General features: G+C 40.1%; 1 protein-coding gene across 1 annotated transcript in view; it reads right to left on the bottom strand.

Annotated features, from left to right (window-relative positions):
* Positions 1-511: 511 nt before the first annotated feature.
* The window catches only part of LOC117301787 (protein sel-1 homolog 3-like), a 29,448-nt gene continuing 13,931 nt past the window's right edge, over positions 512-16,028 (bottom strand). Inside the window, exons 11-23 of the mRNA XM_033785797.1 lie at positions 15,959-16,020; positions 15,322-15,441; positions 13,812-13,955; positions 7,693-7,755; positions 6,838-7,011; positions 6,043-6,167; positions 5,599-5,682; positions 4,577-4,667; positions 3,758-3,845; positions 2,918-3,024; positions 2,278-2,405; positions 1,087-1,186; positions 512-737 (exon numbers count right to left, since the gene is read on the bottom strand). Coding sequence (XP_033641688.1) covers positions 627-737; positions 1,087-1,186; positions 2,278-2,405; positions 2,918-3,024; positions 3,758-3,845; positions 4,577-4,667; positions 5,599-5,682; positions 6,043-6,167; positions 6,838-7,011; positions 7,693-7,755; positions 13,812-13,955; positions 15,322-15,441; positions 15,959-16,020 — 1,397 coding nt within the window. The 3' untranslated portion in view covers positions 512-626. The remainder of the gene's footprint in view (positions 738-1,086; positions 1,187-2,277; positions 2,406-2,917; positions 3,025-3,757; positions 3,846-4,576; positions 4,668-5,598; positions 5,683-6,042; positions 6,168-6,837; positions 7,012-7,692; positions 7,756-13,811; positions 13,956-15,321; positions 15,442-15,958; positions 16,021-16,028) is intronic.

Raw genomic sequence — 16,028 nt, forward strand, 5'->3', positions numbered from 1 at the left:
TCTAGCAGTAGCCTTAGCTGTAGCCGCTTATTCGGACCGGCTTTACTTTGTGACGGGTCTAAACATTTATAGATAAAATCAGGGGCGGGGCCAGAGAGTCAGTTTCTAGGGGAGGGTCGTTGGTGGACAACGAATAATTTAGTGTTGTCATCAATAACAATGAGTATAATTTTGCTGCCCAACCACTGAATCCAACACTTTGAGCTGGAATACAAGCATATAACAGAATCTGGACTGATAAGCCATTTGCGAGTATTATTGGTACAACGACTTGCTTTAGTCGCAATGTACAATTTACATTTGAATTCCTCAGACTAAAGAGTCAGTTGCTATGTCAAATGGTTCGGTGCAAGCTTTTGTGTCGCAACCTCCAGATGAGCAAACCCTAGTACCATTGTGCCATATACATTCAGAATTGTGTATGGGTGTCCACATTCTCTTACGTAACTACGCAAAAGCTTTCCCCTCATCATGTGACATAGCAACTGTCTTGATAGTCTGAGGAATTCAATAGTGGTAACTTGAGTTACAAGCACGTCATTGTACCAGACAATATTCAAACCTAACTCGCAAATGGCTTATTGGGTGCTCTGACGGCCATCAAACCTCTGACCTTTGTACGACCTTTAGTCCTGTGAACTTTGACCCTGTGTGGGGTCACAATACCATCTGGTATGCTGGAGAGCTATTGTGATGCTGTAGAGAGTAAGAAGGCATATCATCAAGGCACCGGATATCTGTGGAGAAAAAAAAAAATGTGATGAAGAAACTATAATAATTTAGCGCATTTCACAATAGACCTAACCATCTTAAAGGCACACGACACTATTGGTAATTGTCAAAGACGGTTTATGTGAATGATTAGCTTGGAGCGTGGTAACTCGCAGCACCAGCTGTAAACTCCCCAGGGAGCTGAGATGGTTTAAGGAATGAAATATATGGCCCAGTGACCAGGGGTAATAACCTAGTAAGAATGTCAGAAGCGCTTTGATTCGCCCTTTGAGCTGTGATAAAGCGCTATGTAAAAACGGATTTTTATCATTTTTATCATTACTAAAGGTAGCAAAGAAATGAAATATTACATACCTGTACAGCAAGTGTGTGCTTTCCCCATAGCTCCATTAGTTGTACTCTTAGTAAAGCCAGACTGCATGGGATATAGGAGTCTTTACCCCTATCACGACACCTAGGGTTCAAAAGATAATATTCATAAATACCTCGGACAGTTTCGCTATAGCTATTGGTGGAGAGCGCGTCACGTTGGTGTGTATAAACTTTTGTTTATGACCGGTAAAACGTGTTAATTCATGGGCGTGACACGCGAGCTTGCACCTGTGTTTACAAGACAGTTTCTTCATTCCTATTGGTCGAGAGCAACGGCTGAAACAGTTGTGCCCACAGCATTCCCTTATAAGGAGTTGTTTACCCGAGGGCGGTGGAGGGCTGTCCCATTTCATAGCTGGAGGGGTGTTGTGTTGAAAGAAATCATTGAACAATTATATTTTTTTGCATTTTTTTTTCATTTTTGACCAAAAGTGTTGATGTTTTTTGACCGGAAATGTATTTATGAATGGGAATCAAAGTGTGTTGATTCGGTTTTCAACTAGTGGTTTAAACCCGCCGAGGCCTGGTTCTTTATAATTTACCTCGACTTCGTCTCGGTTAAATTATCAAAAAACAGGCCTCATTGGGATTAAACCACTAGTTGAAAACCTCTTCACCACACATTGATTCCCTTAATAATAATCATATTAGTGGCTTCTTATGTAGCGAGCATATCCATCACTCAGTGACGCTTAAGGCACTTTGACATACAGTACTTCATGCAAGGTATGTGGGATTACGTTTGAAATGCGAGACCTAATCCTTAGCACCATGTAATGGTTTACAAGGTGCTGTGGCGCAATATGCTGCCAAGCAAACCAGGAATACTGGGGCGAACCCCTTCTTTTGGACACGTGCACTGGGTTCCGGGACCAACGGCTTAATGTCTCATCCAAAGGACGGTTAAGTGTCTTGCTTAAGGACACAAGTGTCACGACTGGGACTCGACCCACACTTTGCTGAACAGGCATGACACTTCCACATAGTAATAACAAGAAAAGTATATTGCATGATTTCCACAAAAAAAGATCAACAGCACATAAAAACAAGAAGTTAACATTAGACAAAAAGTACTGACAAATATAACAGTACTAAAAATACTTTTCCCCCAACAGGTTACATGTTGCTTCTGTAATAAATTCTTATAATAGTTTGAGAAAATTTCAAACCTACCTCCTGTAGAGAATCTTTATGAGTCCATTGGTATCGGAGTTCCAGGCACTTGGAATACGAAGTGATCTCAAAACGGAATCATCGATGGTAATTCCTTCCTCGACCAGACTAGCAAGATTAAACAATGCCTGCAAAACAAAATCAAACTTTATAGACTTGACTTGAAATGGTTTAATAAAATACTGAGCTGGCGGCGAGTAGGCTGGTGCTACAGGCCGTCACTCAGGGTCACTGTTCCCGTGGCAGACTACAAACCACCTATATGGACACCTTGTGCCGGGACTCTGGCCTGAAAATCAGGAAACAGAGAATTTCCTATTGCAGGCCCTAGGATGTGGAAATGCATTCCACACTCCATCAAAAGCTCTAGCTCCGTTACCATGTTCAAAAGGTCACTGAAAACATACTTATTTAATGAGTAACTCTCGCCCGGCTTGGCCTACACTTTCTCTTCATAGAGAGACCAGCTTTTGCTGGACTTTCTTTGCCTCAATGCTGTGGGCTGGGTCTGGTCGTGGTTTCCCTCTTGGTTTCTGATTTCATTCCCATTGATGTTGATATTTTCTTGTTATTCGCTGAGCACTTTGCAACCTTTAGGAAAAGGCGCCTTATTAATGGTGTTATTATTATTTTTACATACCTGTGGATCATTCTTCTTGGCTGCCATTGTGTAGAACATTACTGCGGTATCATTGTCAGCCTCACCATTATAACCATAGTAGAAATAATCCCCCATCTTCAATTGCGCTACAATACAAATCATAAATATTATAACACACCGCTTACTTGTTCTGTATTCTGGTTGGCTGAAACACGGTCACGTGGGGTGAACTTTTATGGTCTAGTGATCGCGCGTGCATGTTTTGCGAGAACAGTGTCCGATCGGGCACTTAGTCTTTTAATTTGATGACTGCTACAGCGCTCTCTCTTGACGTAAACCGTGAACAGCAACTAAAAAACTTCCTTTCTTTTCCAAATTTCTTTTCTTGTTTTACATTTAAGACCGAGGTGTGATATAAAACACCTTTTGACTGGCATAATATACAAAATATGTGTAGAAGAGTGGCTTCTTATATAGCGTGCATTTCCGTCACTCAGTGATGCTCAAGGCCCTTAAACATACATTAATTCCTGCAAAGTTAGATTGACTACGTTTAAAATATATGCAGCCAATCAAACCAGGAATAAAGGGGCGAACCCCTTCTCTTTTCGATATAAAGTTGCGCTGGGTTCTTTTACGTGTGTTGCACAACGGAACGGACCAACGGCTTTACGTCCCATCCGAAAGGACGAAGCAATGGTAAAATGTCTTGCTTAAGGACACAAATGTCACGACTAGGACTCAAACCCACACTCTGCTCAACAGAAACACCAGAGTTTGAATTCAGTGCTCTTGACCGCTCAGCCACGACACTTCCACTTGTTTTGTGAAGTATGCGAAATAAAATATAATCTAATAAAAAACTATAAAAAAACTTACAGACAATGTGAGGCGTCCTAGAGTGGCTTGACATGTTATAATATCTCCACTTGCAGTCGGCTCTAATAAAGCTTGACACCACGACATCCTAAAAAAACAAATCAAACAAACGAATTAGCAGTCTGCAAGGTCGAACTCTCTGTGTGACCAACTAAAGGGGGAGGCAACTTTTTTTAATTTTAAATATCAAGTTTTTTTTTTTTATTTTCTTTTTTTAATATTTCCAAATATCACAATAAATAATCATAAAACATACAAGACAAAAGAACAAAGGGTGATAAGAGGAGGGCACCAGGAAAAAGCCTAGTCTTGTACAGAGCCTGGACCCTTTATAATATAAATTAATTGGATTTAAATCACAATGAAAACTGACTGGGTAAATTTCAAATAATTTTGTTTTGAACCATGGTCAGGTTGGAGTAGTGGTGTCTTTCCTCGCCTTCCACCTCTGGGACCCTGGTTCGAATCCCATCGGGGGCACTATGTGGATTGGGTTTTCAGTCCCTACTTGACTACAGGGGTTTTTCACCAAAATAATTATTGTTTTTTTTTTCCTCCCACATCTAAAACTGAAATTTCTTCATCATCTTCTCTTCTCGTTTGGCTCTAATTAGAGCGTTGAGAATATTTATCCAGATCCAGATCCAGAACAAAGCAAATACAAGATCGGGATCTGAACCAAAGGTGTTCTTAATAGCGCGCTCTGCGTAGTCTCCACCACAGGACTGATTAGATATCCAATATAATCCTTCCAGGGTTTATGACCGAGCAAGGCATTCTGATTGTACACCACTGGGAACGAGGTTGATAAAAACTTACATAGTCTTCTTCACAGAGGTGAGCAACGTTGAACTGAGCAACCTCTAGCCCAGTCTCGGCTACCATCATGTAGTACACGATGCTCTCACCCCTGCATGGACAATAGAAACACGGGATAAGCGTCTGGTAAGAAGGTACGCCAACACTACACCACCAAATCATGCGCGTTTGAAACTTGCATAACAGTTTGAAACTTATGCGTTCAAGTTCTTTAAGCTAGGAGGTACTAAGCACTCAACATAGAAAGAAATTTGCTGCAGAGTTGAGGCAAGCTCACCTATAGTGTCCGGATGTGGATTTCACAGAGATGTAAAGCCATTATACACTTTCGGAACAGAAAAAAAAAAAAAAATTCACAGCTTTACAAATAACTTACAGGGTTTACAGAAGGTAATGGTAAAAGACTTCTCTTGAAATATTATTCCATGAAATGCTTTACGTTTTGAGAAAACATTAAAACAATTATCAATTCTCGACATCGAGAATTACGGATTTATAGTAAACACATGTCATGACACGGCGAAACGTGCGGAAACAAGGGTGGGTTTCCCCGTTATTTTCTCCCAACTCCAATGACCAATTGAGCCTAAATTTTCACAGGTTTGTTATTTTATATATAAGTTGTGATACACGAAGTGTGGGCCTTGGACAATACTGTTTACCGAAAGTGTCCACTGGCTTTAAGACTGGTCCCGTCTCGAGTTAGGACGAGTTACTCGATCTAAGCCTACATGTAAGTTAGGACTATCTTTGTGAACTTGCATAACAGTTTGAAACTTATGCGTTCAAGTTCTTTAAGCAAGGAGGTACTAAGCACTCAACATAGAAAGAAATTTGCTGCAAAGTAGAGGCAAGCTCACCTACAGTGTCTGGATGTGGACTTCACAAAGACTTAAGACTGGTCCCACCTCGAGTTAGGACGAGTTACTCGATTTAAGTTTTGAATAGCTCCTAAAGAGTCCTAGGACTAATCCTAAGTCAGGACTATTTGTGAAATTGACCCCAGTGCCTTTAATACTTACCATGATCCCGACAGATAGGCATCTAGACCTTTACGTAATGCCATCCCTATCTCTGGGTTCTGCTCACCTACCAAGCGGGACCAGCTGAAACAATGAAAAGAATAATTATTAGAAAGAATAATTATAATAATCGATTATCAATTCTCGATATCGAGAATAACGGATTTATTCTAAACACATGTCAGGGTGGGTTTCTCCGTTATTTTCTCCCGACTCCGATGACTGAATGAGCCTAAATTTTCACAGGTTTGCTATTTTATATATAAGTTGTGATACACGAAGTGTGGGCCTTTAGACAATACTGTTTACCAATGTTGTGCGATTGCTTTAATGGCTTTGATAGAAAAAAACTACAGTTTTACGATCTCAGTCTAAGAAAAAAATCTCCCAACCCTCCCAAAAAACCCTTCTCCATGAGTTCAACGCACTCCCGGCCACACTTACGAGGCTGCTTGTTGACTATTCCTCGTCATATTCTTCGTTCCTTGATTGTATATATCACCAATGACCCCAGCCGAGTCTATATGACCTTTGTTTGCTGCCCTCTGGAAATACTTGAACGCCATTTCCTGGAAATAATAAGAAGGAATAATAACACGACCATTGTTCGGTTTTGATGATGTTCTGGGAGCTCAGCGTGGATACGGGTAATGTTTTGGCTTTTTATTCCGTTCGTGTCAGAGAGTAATGGGTCGTAAGTGGCTAAGCAAAAGAAGCCTTGCTTACAAAGGTTTCTTTTTGTGGAACAGTTTGCCCGAGCAATTATGCAATGAGCGCACCTCGACGTCATTGTTTTCCATGTACTGGGGTTTACAGAGTCTTGATTGTTTCTTTTCTAACTGGCTATTTTTTTTGCTGTTTTCTCTGCTTTTGTTCCTGGTGGTATAGAGTGCTCCTGTTGCTTTTATGGGGTTTGTTTTTATCCAGTTTCGGCCTTATTCTGTGTAATGATTTGCTACAGGGCCCCAGGGAGAATAGTGTTTTGACTGTGATGGGGCTACTACGGTAATAATTCCTGGGAAGGAGGAATTGCATCATTCCAAATTAAAACCCAATTGACAATTACACTCACCTGATCTGCTTGCTTGCCGGGGTACCGACCCATCTTATACATGTAGCCCAAGTCGTGTGAGGCATCCCTGTGCCCCATCATATCTACTAATTTTAATGAACCAATTCCAGGGGATTGAAGTTGCATCATCCCAAATTAAAACCCAATTGAGAATCACACACACTCACCTGATCTGCTTGCTTGCCGGGGTACCGACCCGTCTTATACATGTAGCCCAAGTTGTGTGAGGCATCCCTGTGCCCCATCCTATCTGCGATGCCAAACATCTTGGCCGCCTTGACGGTATTGTCCTGGAAGTTCAAGGCGTACCAACCAATGGCTGTATAGGCTGGGGCGTGACCCTTGTATGAAAACGAAAAGATTTGTTTACATAAGCCGTTTTGAGGAATGGTGGACACATATGTATATTGACCCAATTCACCTCATGTCATCATCAGAGTAATCTTGGATGCGCCATTTTAGTGGACAATGTCACTGTCAATATTCAGTGAAGTGCGCATTTCAGGCGATGCAGCGTTTATACGTAAACCTGTTGACCACCAAAAGGGTGAGTGTGGCACAGTCGCCGCGTGTGACCATGGTGACGCACGTGCAATAAGCTTAACGTGCAAGGGGTCAATAGGGCACTATTCGGTGTGGGTAAATTTGTCTGGGTATACCCAATCTAGAGTATACTCTTCATGCGTTTTCACTGCGTACATGGCGTACACACCATGCGGACCAGTTTCTCAAAGTTTGCAGCGCGTTAATCATAATTCGTGTTGTCGGGTGGGTGTACACAGTCGCAGCGGGAATGAACCGGCCACAAGTCAGAAGCCATACATCAAATAAATGCTGTGCAGGTGGATCACACCCAAGTTTATGATACAACCTGGGAAGCGGCAGCCAGTCGATCACATCATGGGGATGCGAACTATTATATCTTATATCAAGCGATAAACCACGAGGGAAATTGATTGGGTAAATTATTGTAACCACCCATAAAAATTGGCACCCATTAAAAAAAGCAAAACAAAACTTACCAACTCGGCCGATTTGTTGAGATGTTCTAATGCTTTATTGATATTCTTGTCAGTTCCTTGCCCCTTTATTAGAAACAAACAATTTTAACAAAGTAAAAATTTGGCTGACAAAATACAAAGATAGGTACATAATTAATTACCTTAACTTTTTCAAATTCCTTTATGATATGTTTCTTGAAAACTAGAGGATTGGAATGAATGTACTTTTCCAATAACCAACGATGTACCATCCCTTTATCATGTTTATCATATGTCTCTTGAAATCAAGAGGACTGGAATGAACGTACTTTTCTAAAAACCAATGGTGTACCATCCCTTAACGCAAGTTTCCTAATTACTAGAGGCTTGGAATGAATGTACTCTTCCAATAACCAACGATGTACCACCTCTTTATGATATGTTTCTTGAAAACTAGAGGGTTGGAATGAATGTACTCTTCCAATAACCAACGATGTACCACCTCTTTATGATATGTTTCTTGAAAACTAGAGGGTTGGAATGAATGTACTCTTCCAATAACCAACGATGTACCACCTCTTTATGATATGTTTCTTGAAAACTAGAGGGTTGGAATGAATGTACTCTTCCAATAACCAACGATGTACCACCTCTTTATGATATGTTTCTTGAAAACTAGAGGGTTGGAATGAATGTACTCTTCCAATAACCAACGATGTACCACCTCTTTATGATATGTTTCTTGAAAACTAGAGGGTTGGAATGAATGTACTCTTCCAATAACCAACGATGTACCACCTCTTTATGATATGTTTCTTGAAAACTAGAGGGTTGGGATGAATGTACTCTTCCAATAACCAACGATGTACCACCTCTTTATGATATGTTTCTTGAAAACTAGAGGGTTGGAATGAATGTACTCTTCCAATAACCAACGATGTACCACCTCTTTATGATATGTTTCTTGAAAACTAGAGGGTTGGAATGAATGTACTCTTCCAATAACCAACGATGTACCACCTCTTTATGATATGTTTCTTGAAAACTAGAGGGTTGGAATGAATGTACTCTTCCAATAACCAACGATGTACCACCTCTTATGATATGTTTCTTGAAAACTAGAGGGTTGGAATGAATGTACTCTTCCAATAACCAACGATGTACCACCTCTTTATGATATGTTTCTTGAAAACTAGAGGGTTGGAATGAATGTACTCTTCCAATAACCAACGATGTACCACCTCTTTATGATATGTTTCTTGAAAACTAGAGGGTTGGAATGAATGTACTCTTCCAATAACCAACGATGTACCACCTCTTTATGATATGTTTCTTGAAAACTAAAGGATTGGAATGAATGTACTCTTCCAATAACCAACGATGTACCACCTCTTTATGATATGTTTCTTGAAAACTAAAGGATTGGAATGAATGTACTCTTCCAATAACCAACGATGTACCACCTCTTTATGATATGTTTCTTGAAAACTAAAGGATTGGAATGAATGTACTCTTCCAATAACCAACGATGTACCACCTCTTTATGATATGTTTCTTGAAAACTAAAGGATTGGAATGAATGTACTCTTCCAATAACCAACGATGTACCACCTCTTTATGATATGTTTCTTGAAAACTAGAGGGTTGGAATGAATGTACTCTTCCAATAACCAACGATGTACCACCTCTTTATGATATGTTTCTTGAAAACTAAAGGATTGGAATGAATGTACTCTTCCAATAACCAACGATGTACCACCTCTTTATGATATGTTTCTTGAAAACTAAAGGATTGGAATGAATGTACTCTTCCAATAACCAACGATGTACCACCTCTTTATGATATGTTTCTTGAAAACTAAAGGATTGGAATGAATGTACTCTTCCAATAACCAACGATGTACCACCTCTTTATGATATGTTTCTTGAAAACTAAAGGATTGGAATGAATGTACTCTTCCAATAACCAACGATGTACCACCTCTTTATGATATGTTTCTTGAAATCTAAAGGATTGGAATGAATGTACTCTTCCAATAACCAACGATGTACCACCTCTTTATGATATGTTTCTTGAAAACTAGAGGGTTGGAATGAATGTACTCTTCCAATAACCAACGATGTACCACCTCTTTATGATATGTTTCTTGAAAACTAAAGGATTGGAATGAATGTACTCTTCCAATAACCAATGATGAACCATCCCTTTATGATATGTTTCTTGAAAACTAGAGGATTGGAATGAATGTACTCTTCCAATAACCAATGATGAACCATCCCTTTATGATATGTTTCTTGAAAACTAGAGGGTTGGAATGAATGTACTGTTCCAATAACCAATGATGAACCATCCCTTTATGATATGTTTCTTGAAAACTAGAGGATTGGAATGAATGTACTCTTCCAATAACCAACGATGTACCACCTCTTTATGATATGTTTCTTGAAAACTAGAGGGTTGGAATGAATGTACTCTTCCAATAACCAACGATGTACCACCTCTTTATGATATGTTTCTTGAAAACTAGAGGGTTGGAATGAATGTACTCTTCCAATAACCAACGATGTACCACCTCTTTATGATATGTTTCTTGAAAACTAGAGGGTTGGAATGAATGTACTCTTCCAATAACCAATGATGTACCACCTCTTTATGATATGTTTCTTGAAAACTAGAGGGTTGGAATGAATGTACTCTTCCAATAACCAACGATGTACCATCCCTTTATGATATGTTTCTTGAAAACTAGAGGGTTGGAATGAATGTACTCTTCCAATAACCAACGATGTACCATCCCTTTATGATATGTTTCTTGAAAACTAGAGGGTTGGAATGAATGTACTCTTCCAATAACCAACGATGTACCACCTCTTTATGATATGTTTCTTGAAAACTAGAGGGTTGGAATGAATGTACTCTTCCAATAACCAATGATGTACCATCCCTTTATGATGTGTTTCTTGAAAACTAGAGGGTTGGAATGAATGTACTCTTCCAATAACCAACGATGTACCATCCCTTTATGATATGTTTCTTGAAAACTAGAGGGTTGGAATGAATGTACTCTTCCAATAACCAATGATGTACCATCCCTTTATGATATGTTTCTTGAAAACTAGAGGGTTGGAATGAATGTACTCTTCCAATAACCAATGATGTACCATCTCTTTATGATATGTTTCTTGAAAACTAGAGGGTTGGAATGAATGTACTCTTCCAATAACCAACGATGTACCACCTCTTTATGATATGTTTCTTGAAAACTAGAGGGTTGGAATGAATGTACTCTTCCAATAACCAACGATGTACCATCCCTTTATGATATGTTTCTTGAAAACTAGAGGGTTGGAATGAATGTACTCTTCCAATAACCAATGATGTACCACCTCTTTATGATATGTTTCTTGAAAACTAGAGGGTTGGAATGAATGTACTCTTCCAATAACCAATGATGTACCATCCCTTTATGATGTGTTTCTTGAAAACTAGAGGGTTGGAATGAATGTACTCTTCCAATAACCAATGATGTACCACCTCTTTATGATATGTTTCTTGAAAACTAGAGGGTTGGAATGAATGTACTCTTCCAATAACCAATGATGAACCATCCCTTTATGATATGTTTCTTGAAAACTAGAGGGTTGGAATGAATGTACTCTTCCAATAACCAATGATGAACCATCCCTTTATGATATGTTTCTTGAAAACTAGAGGGTTGGAATGAATGTACTCTTCCAATAACCAATGATGTACCATCTCTTTATGATATGTTTCTTGAAAACTAGTGGTTGTGATACTTGTGTCCTTAAGCAGGACACTTGTCCATAATTGTGTCGTAAAATTGAAAGGGAGTGCTTTCTTTCTGCTCTACCAGCCAGGCTTCTGATGGATGATACCCAAGCCTACATCCGTAAGGACTGTTAAGGGGGTAACCCTGTTTAGCCCCAGGAGTAGGTGGCTCCTAGTGGATGATACCCATGCCTACATCCCTACGGACTGTGAAGGGGGTAACCCTGTTTCAGCCCTAGGAGTAGGTGGCTCCTAGTGGATGATACCCATGCCTACATCCTTACGGACTGTGAAGGGGGGGGTAACCCTGTTTCAGCCCCAGGAGTAGGTGGCTCCTAGTGGATGATACCCAAGCCTACATCGGTATGGACTGTTAAGGGGGTAACCCTGTTTCAGCCCTAGGAGTAGGTGGCTCCTAGTGGATGATACCCATGCCTACATCCGTATGGACTGTTAAGGGGGTAACCCTGTTTCAGCCCTAGGAGTAGGTGGCTCCTAGTGGATGATACCCATGCCTACATCCTTAGGGACTGTTAAGGAGGTAACCCTGTTTCAGCCCTAGGAGTAGGTGGCAAAGGTCCCTGTAAAAATAGTTGATTTGTAGGCCACACCTTGAAGTGGCCTTCATCAGGCCTTGTGTGTATGGCGACTTGCCTCTAGCTAGCGGGCAATCTTGGGGGTCTAGTTGGTATGACACTGCTCTAGGGTTGGAACGGTTGTGGGTTCGACGCCTGTGATTTTGTTCACAGTACTCGAGTAAGTACTGAGTATACAGTGCTAAGTGTATATGGGTAAAAACCAAATTTAAAGGCAGTGGACACTATTGGTAATAACTCAAAATAATTATTAGCATAAAACCTTTCTTGGTGACAAGTAATGGGGAAAGGTTGATGGTATAAAACATTGTGAGAAACAGCTCCCTCTGAAGTGCCATAGTTTTCGAGAAAGAGGTAGTTTTCCACAAATTTGATTTCGAAACCTAAGATTTATAACTTGAGGTCTCAAAATCAACCATCCAAACGCACACAACTTCGTGTGACAAGGGTGTTTTTTTCTTTCATTATTATCTCGCAAGTTTGATGACTGATTGAGCTCAAATTTTCACAGGTTTGTTATTTTATTCATATGTTGAGATACACCAACTGTGAAGGCTAGTCTTTGACAATTACCAATAGTGTCCACTGCCTTTAATATAAAATAAATAAAAACAAATAACAAAATTGATAGACATGTTTAACCAGTTTTCCCTTTGAACAACAATTTAACGTACCCGTAACAACACAATACCATAGTCATACAATGCCACTGCATTCTCCGGCATCTCCTGAACGGATTTTTCATAATATTTGACGGCCGTTTTTATGTCCCTCTTTACTCCCTCAGAGCCCCAAAACTTCAGCCGGGCTATCGAAGACTGCCGCCATAACGTTTGCATTAAAATATTTAACAGAATATAGAGCAGAAAATGTTAGTGAATGTGTTTTATAAAATGTTTTATACTTTGGGTTTGGCATACCAGGCAATTTAGAAGCAACCAGTTCCGCTGTCATTTGGGATTTTGTCCCCTGTGTTTGTGCCACCATTTATGGAAATTCTTATGATGAAATATTGACACACTTCCCCATAGTGGGAGGTGGGGGATTTCGTCCCCAGTGTGAAGTATTTCTCCCATACACTGATTCAACATGAGCTGAAGAAAATTAACTCAACAGAGGGAGCAATGCAATAATTTGTTTTATTTATATATTTTTGTCTTTTTTTTGGGGGGGGGGGGGAAAGAATCTTCTGCTAATACGGGAAAGCTCCATTAAAGAGTTTCTGAGTTTTTGCAACAAAAACTCAGAAACTATACATCCTTTTTACCTGGGTGGGTGTTTTTAGAATGACTTACTTGATCCATAAAACTTAATGGATGAGCAGTTAATCTGCCTGGGGCAGTCAGCAGCCTTAAGCCCGGTTCATACTTCCTGCGAATGCGATACAAATTTTGACGTCAACAATTCGCAACTCATAATTTGCGTCAGTTGAAATGTGCTCAACTGCTGCGACATATTTGCTGCAAAAACATTCGCTGCAAAAACAGCCATGTGGTGTCAAAATATGTATCACATTCGCATTTGCAGGAAGTATGAGCCAGGCTTTACTGGTTTAAATGCATGATCCAATTAAGTCCACTGTTTGGACAAGGAATTACATGGAGATAACAGGTGTGAGTTGTCAAATGAAAAGGATGTTCTTATGCTAGGCTCTTTCTTTAATGGAGCTTTTTATTGGTCTCTTGTAGTAAAGACACATGTTTCAAAGTGAATGTCGGCTGGATGCCTTCCAAGTTGCCTTAGACTTGTGTGCCAGTCCCTCACAATAAAATTACCTTGAGTTGTATTATACCCATGTCATACTGTGCCACCTCATCCAGGGGGTTATCTCTGAGATAGACTTGGTACAAGTCTAATGCCTGTTGTACATCACGCCCTACACCCATCTGACCCCAGAAGAGCACCCGGGCTAGGTCAAGCTACACAGAGGGAAGGGAGAATGGATGACTGAAGGGGAAGTCAAGGTGGGGGTCAAAGGGTGGAAGGATCCATTACCAGGATAGGGGGTAGGTAGGTGGAACCAATTAGGTTTATAAGGTAGACGCCAGCAGCCGATTTCACAAAACGCTAGGATTTGAAATATGGTATTAGGACAAGTAACTAGTCCTAACTTAGGACTAACCTTAAGGTTTACATGTAACAGTGCAAGGCTGGGACTAGTCCTAAGTCCTACTAAGATTAATCCTAAGTTAGGAAGAGTTTGGTGAAATCGACAGCTCGGCAATGTCCCCTCATGCACCATTCCCCAAACCTTTTCATGCAATTTCTGGTGAAGTACATTAAGCGCCACAAACATTGGCAATCGCAAGCAGTAGATGACGAATGAATGAATCCGAGGTTTAAAAATGAAAACAGACCAATCAAGAGATCCCACTATAACAGCATTAGCCAATCACACGCAAAGCTGGGATTTGAAAGAAAACCCACAAATAATAATCCAAAGTTAAAACAAAATGCAAACAGTAGCACTCTGCACTATCGATATCACTTTTCCCCTACTTGTGCAGAGCTGCCAACATTTGGACGTGTTGGTTGGTGCTAGGGAAGGGTAGAGCTAATAATAATAATAATAATAATAATAATAAGACTTGTAATGCGCACATATCCACCCTGCTGGGTGTTCAAGGCGCAGTAAAACCAAAAACAAAACAAAAACAAAACACATTAGCGGGGAATCGTGATCGTAATACAGAATTCGGCGGCAAGCAGAGCCATAAAATTAGGCCCGGGGCTTGTGGAAACAGGGAATTCTGCGCTTACGTCAAGCGTATTTCACAGGTTAGCAGAGACTTTTTGCTTGAACATGTGCATACTCCACTTTACTAGGCAATTACGCTTACAATTCAGCGCTTGCACCGTAAGCGGAGAAAGGTGATCGTAAACGCAGAATGCCGCAGTAAGCATACCCGTAAAATTGGAAAAATACAATTTCATTTAGTTCTTTCAAGAAAGTTCAAAGTCCCACGGAAAACTTGCGAAGATAAAAACAATCTGGAAAAATCACATGCCTGGGCCTGATTTCACAGAGCTGATTAAACAGCAAATTATTGCAAATTCTATTTCTGCTAAGCAAAAATAAGCAGGATACCAGTCACAGACGGTATTTGGCTGGTAACCTTATTCTGGTAAGCATAATTTAGTTGTTCCTAGCTACTTTTTGTGCTTAAGCAGCTCTATAAAACTTAGCCCGCTTGGTTTATTACGAAAACACAAAACTGAAACAAAAGTGAAAAGCTTTTAATCTAACTCAAGATCTAAGAATTAAATGGTGTAGAGAAAACTTACCTGAGCTTGGGCAATTCCTTTCTTGGCTTGGTACTTCAACCACAGAAACTGATCGCTGCTTTCTCCTTTATGAACACGCAGAGACTCCGTGTCTGTCAGTCGAACAAACTCCGTCATGACCTGCTCATCCACCAACGAAAAGAAGTCAAGTAGAGTTTTGTCTGAAGTCCGAGTGGGCTTTAATTAAAAACCTTTAAAGGCACTGGACACTATTGCATGATCCAATTAAGTCCACTGTTTGGACAAGGAATTAAATGGAGATAACAGGTGTGAGTTGTCAAATGAAAAGGATGTTCTTATTCTAGGCTCTTTCTTTAATGGAGCTTTTTATTGGTCTCTTGTAGTAAAGACACATGTTTCAAAGTGAATGTCGGCTGGATGCCTTAGGCCTGAAGCTTTTTATTAGTCATCTGAAAGCACACATTGTAAAACAAGGGTGTTTTTTCTTTCACTTTCCTCGTGCACCTTCATTGACCAATTGACTCCAAAATTGTCAAACATTTGTGCTAGCAGCTCTATAAAATTGGACCATGATGTCTTGCTGATTGCTAAGTTCTGAGGCTTCAAACCCATCAACCAACTTTTTGGGGTTATTGGGGCGCCAGTAACGATTAAAATGAAATTCGAAACTACTTACAGCATCAGGGTCGTGCCTCTGCCTGTCCTTTAACGTTAGTGAAGCTAAATACTTTAAATAATCTAGAGAA

The sequence above is a fragment of the Asterias rubens genome, chromosome 17 (genome assembly GCF_902459465.1).
Source record: "Asterias rubens chromosome 17, eAstRub1.3, whole genome shotgun sequence".
Classification (NCBI taxonomy): domain Eukaryota; kingdom Metazoa; phylum Echinodermata; class Asteroidea; order Forcipulatida; family Asteriidae; genus Asterias; species Asterias rubens.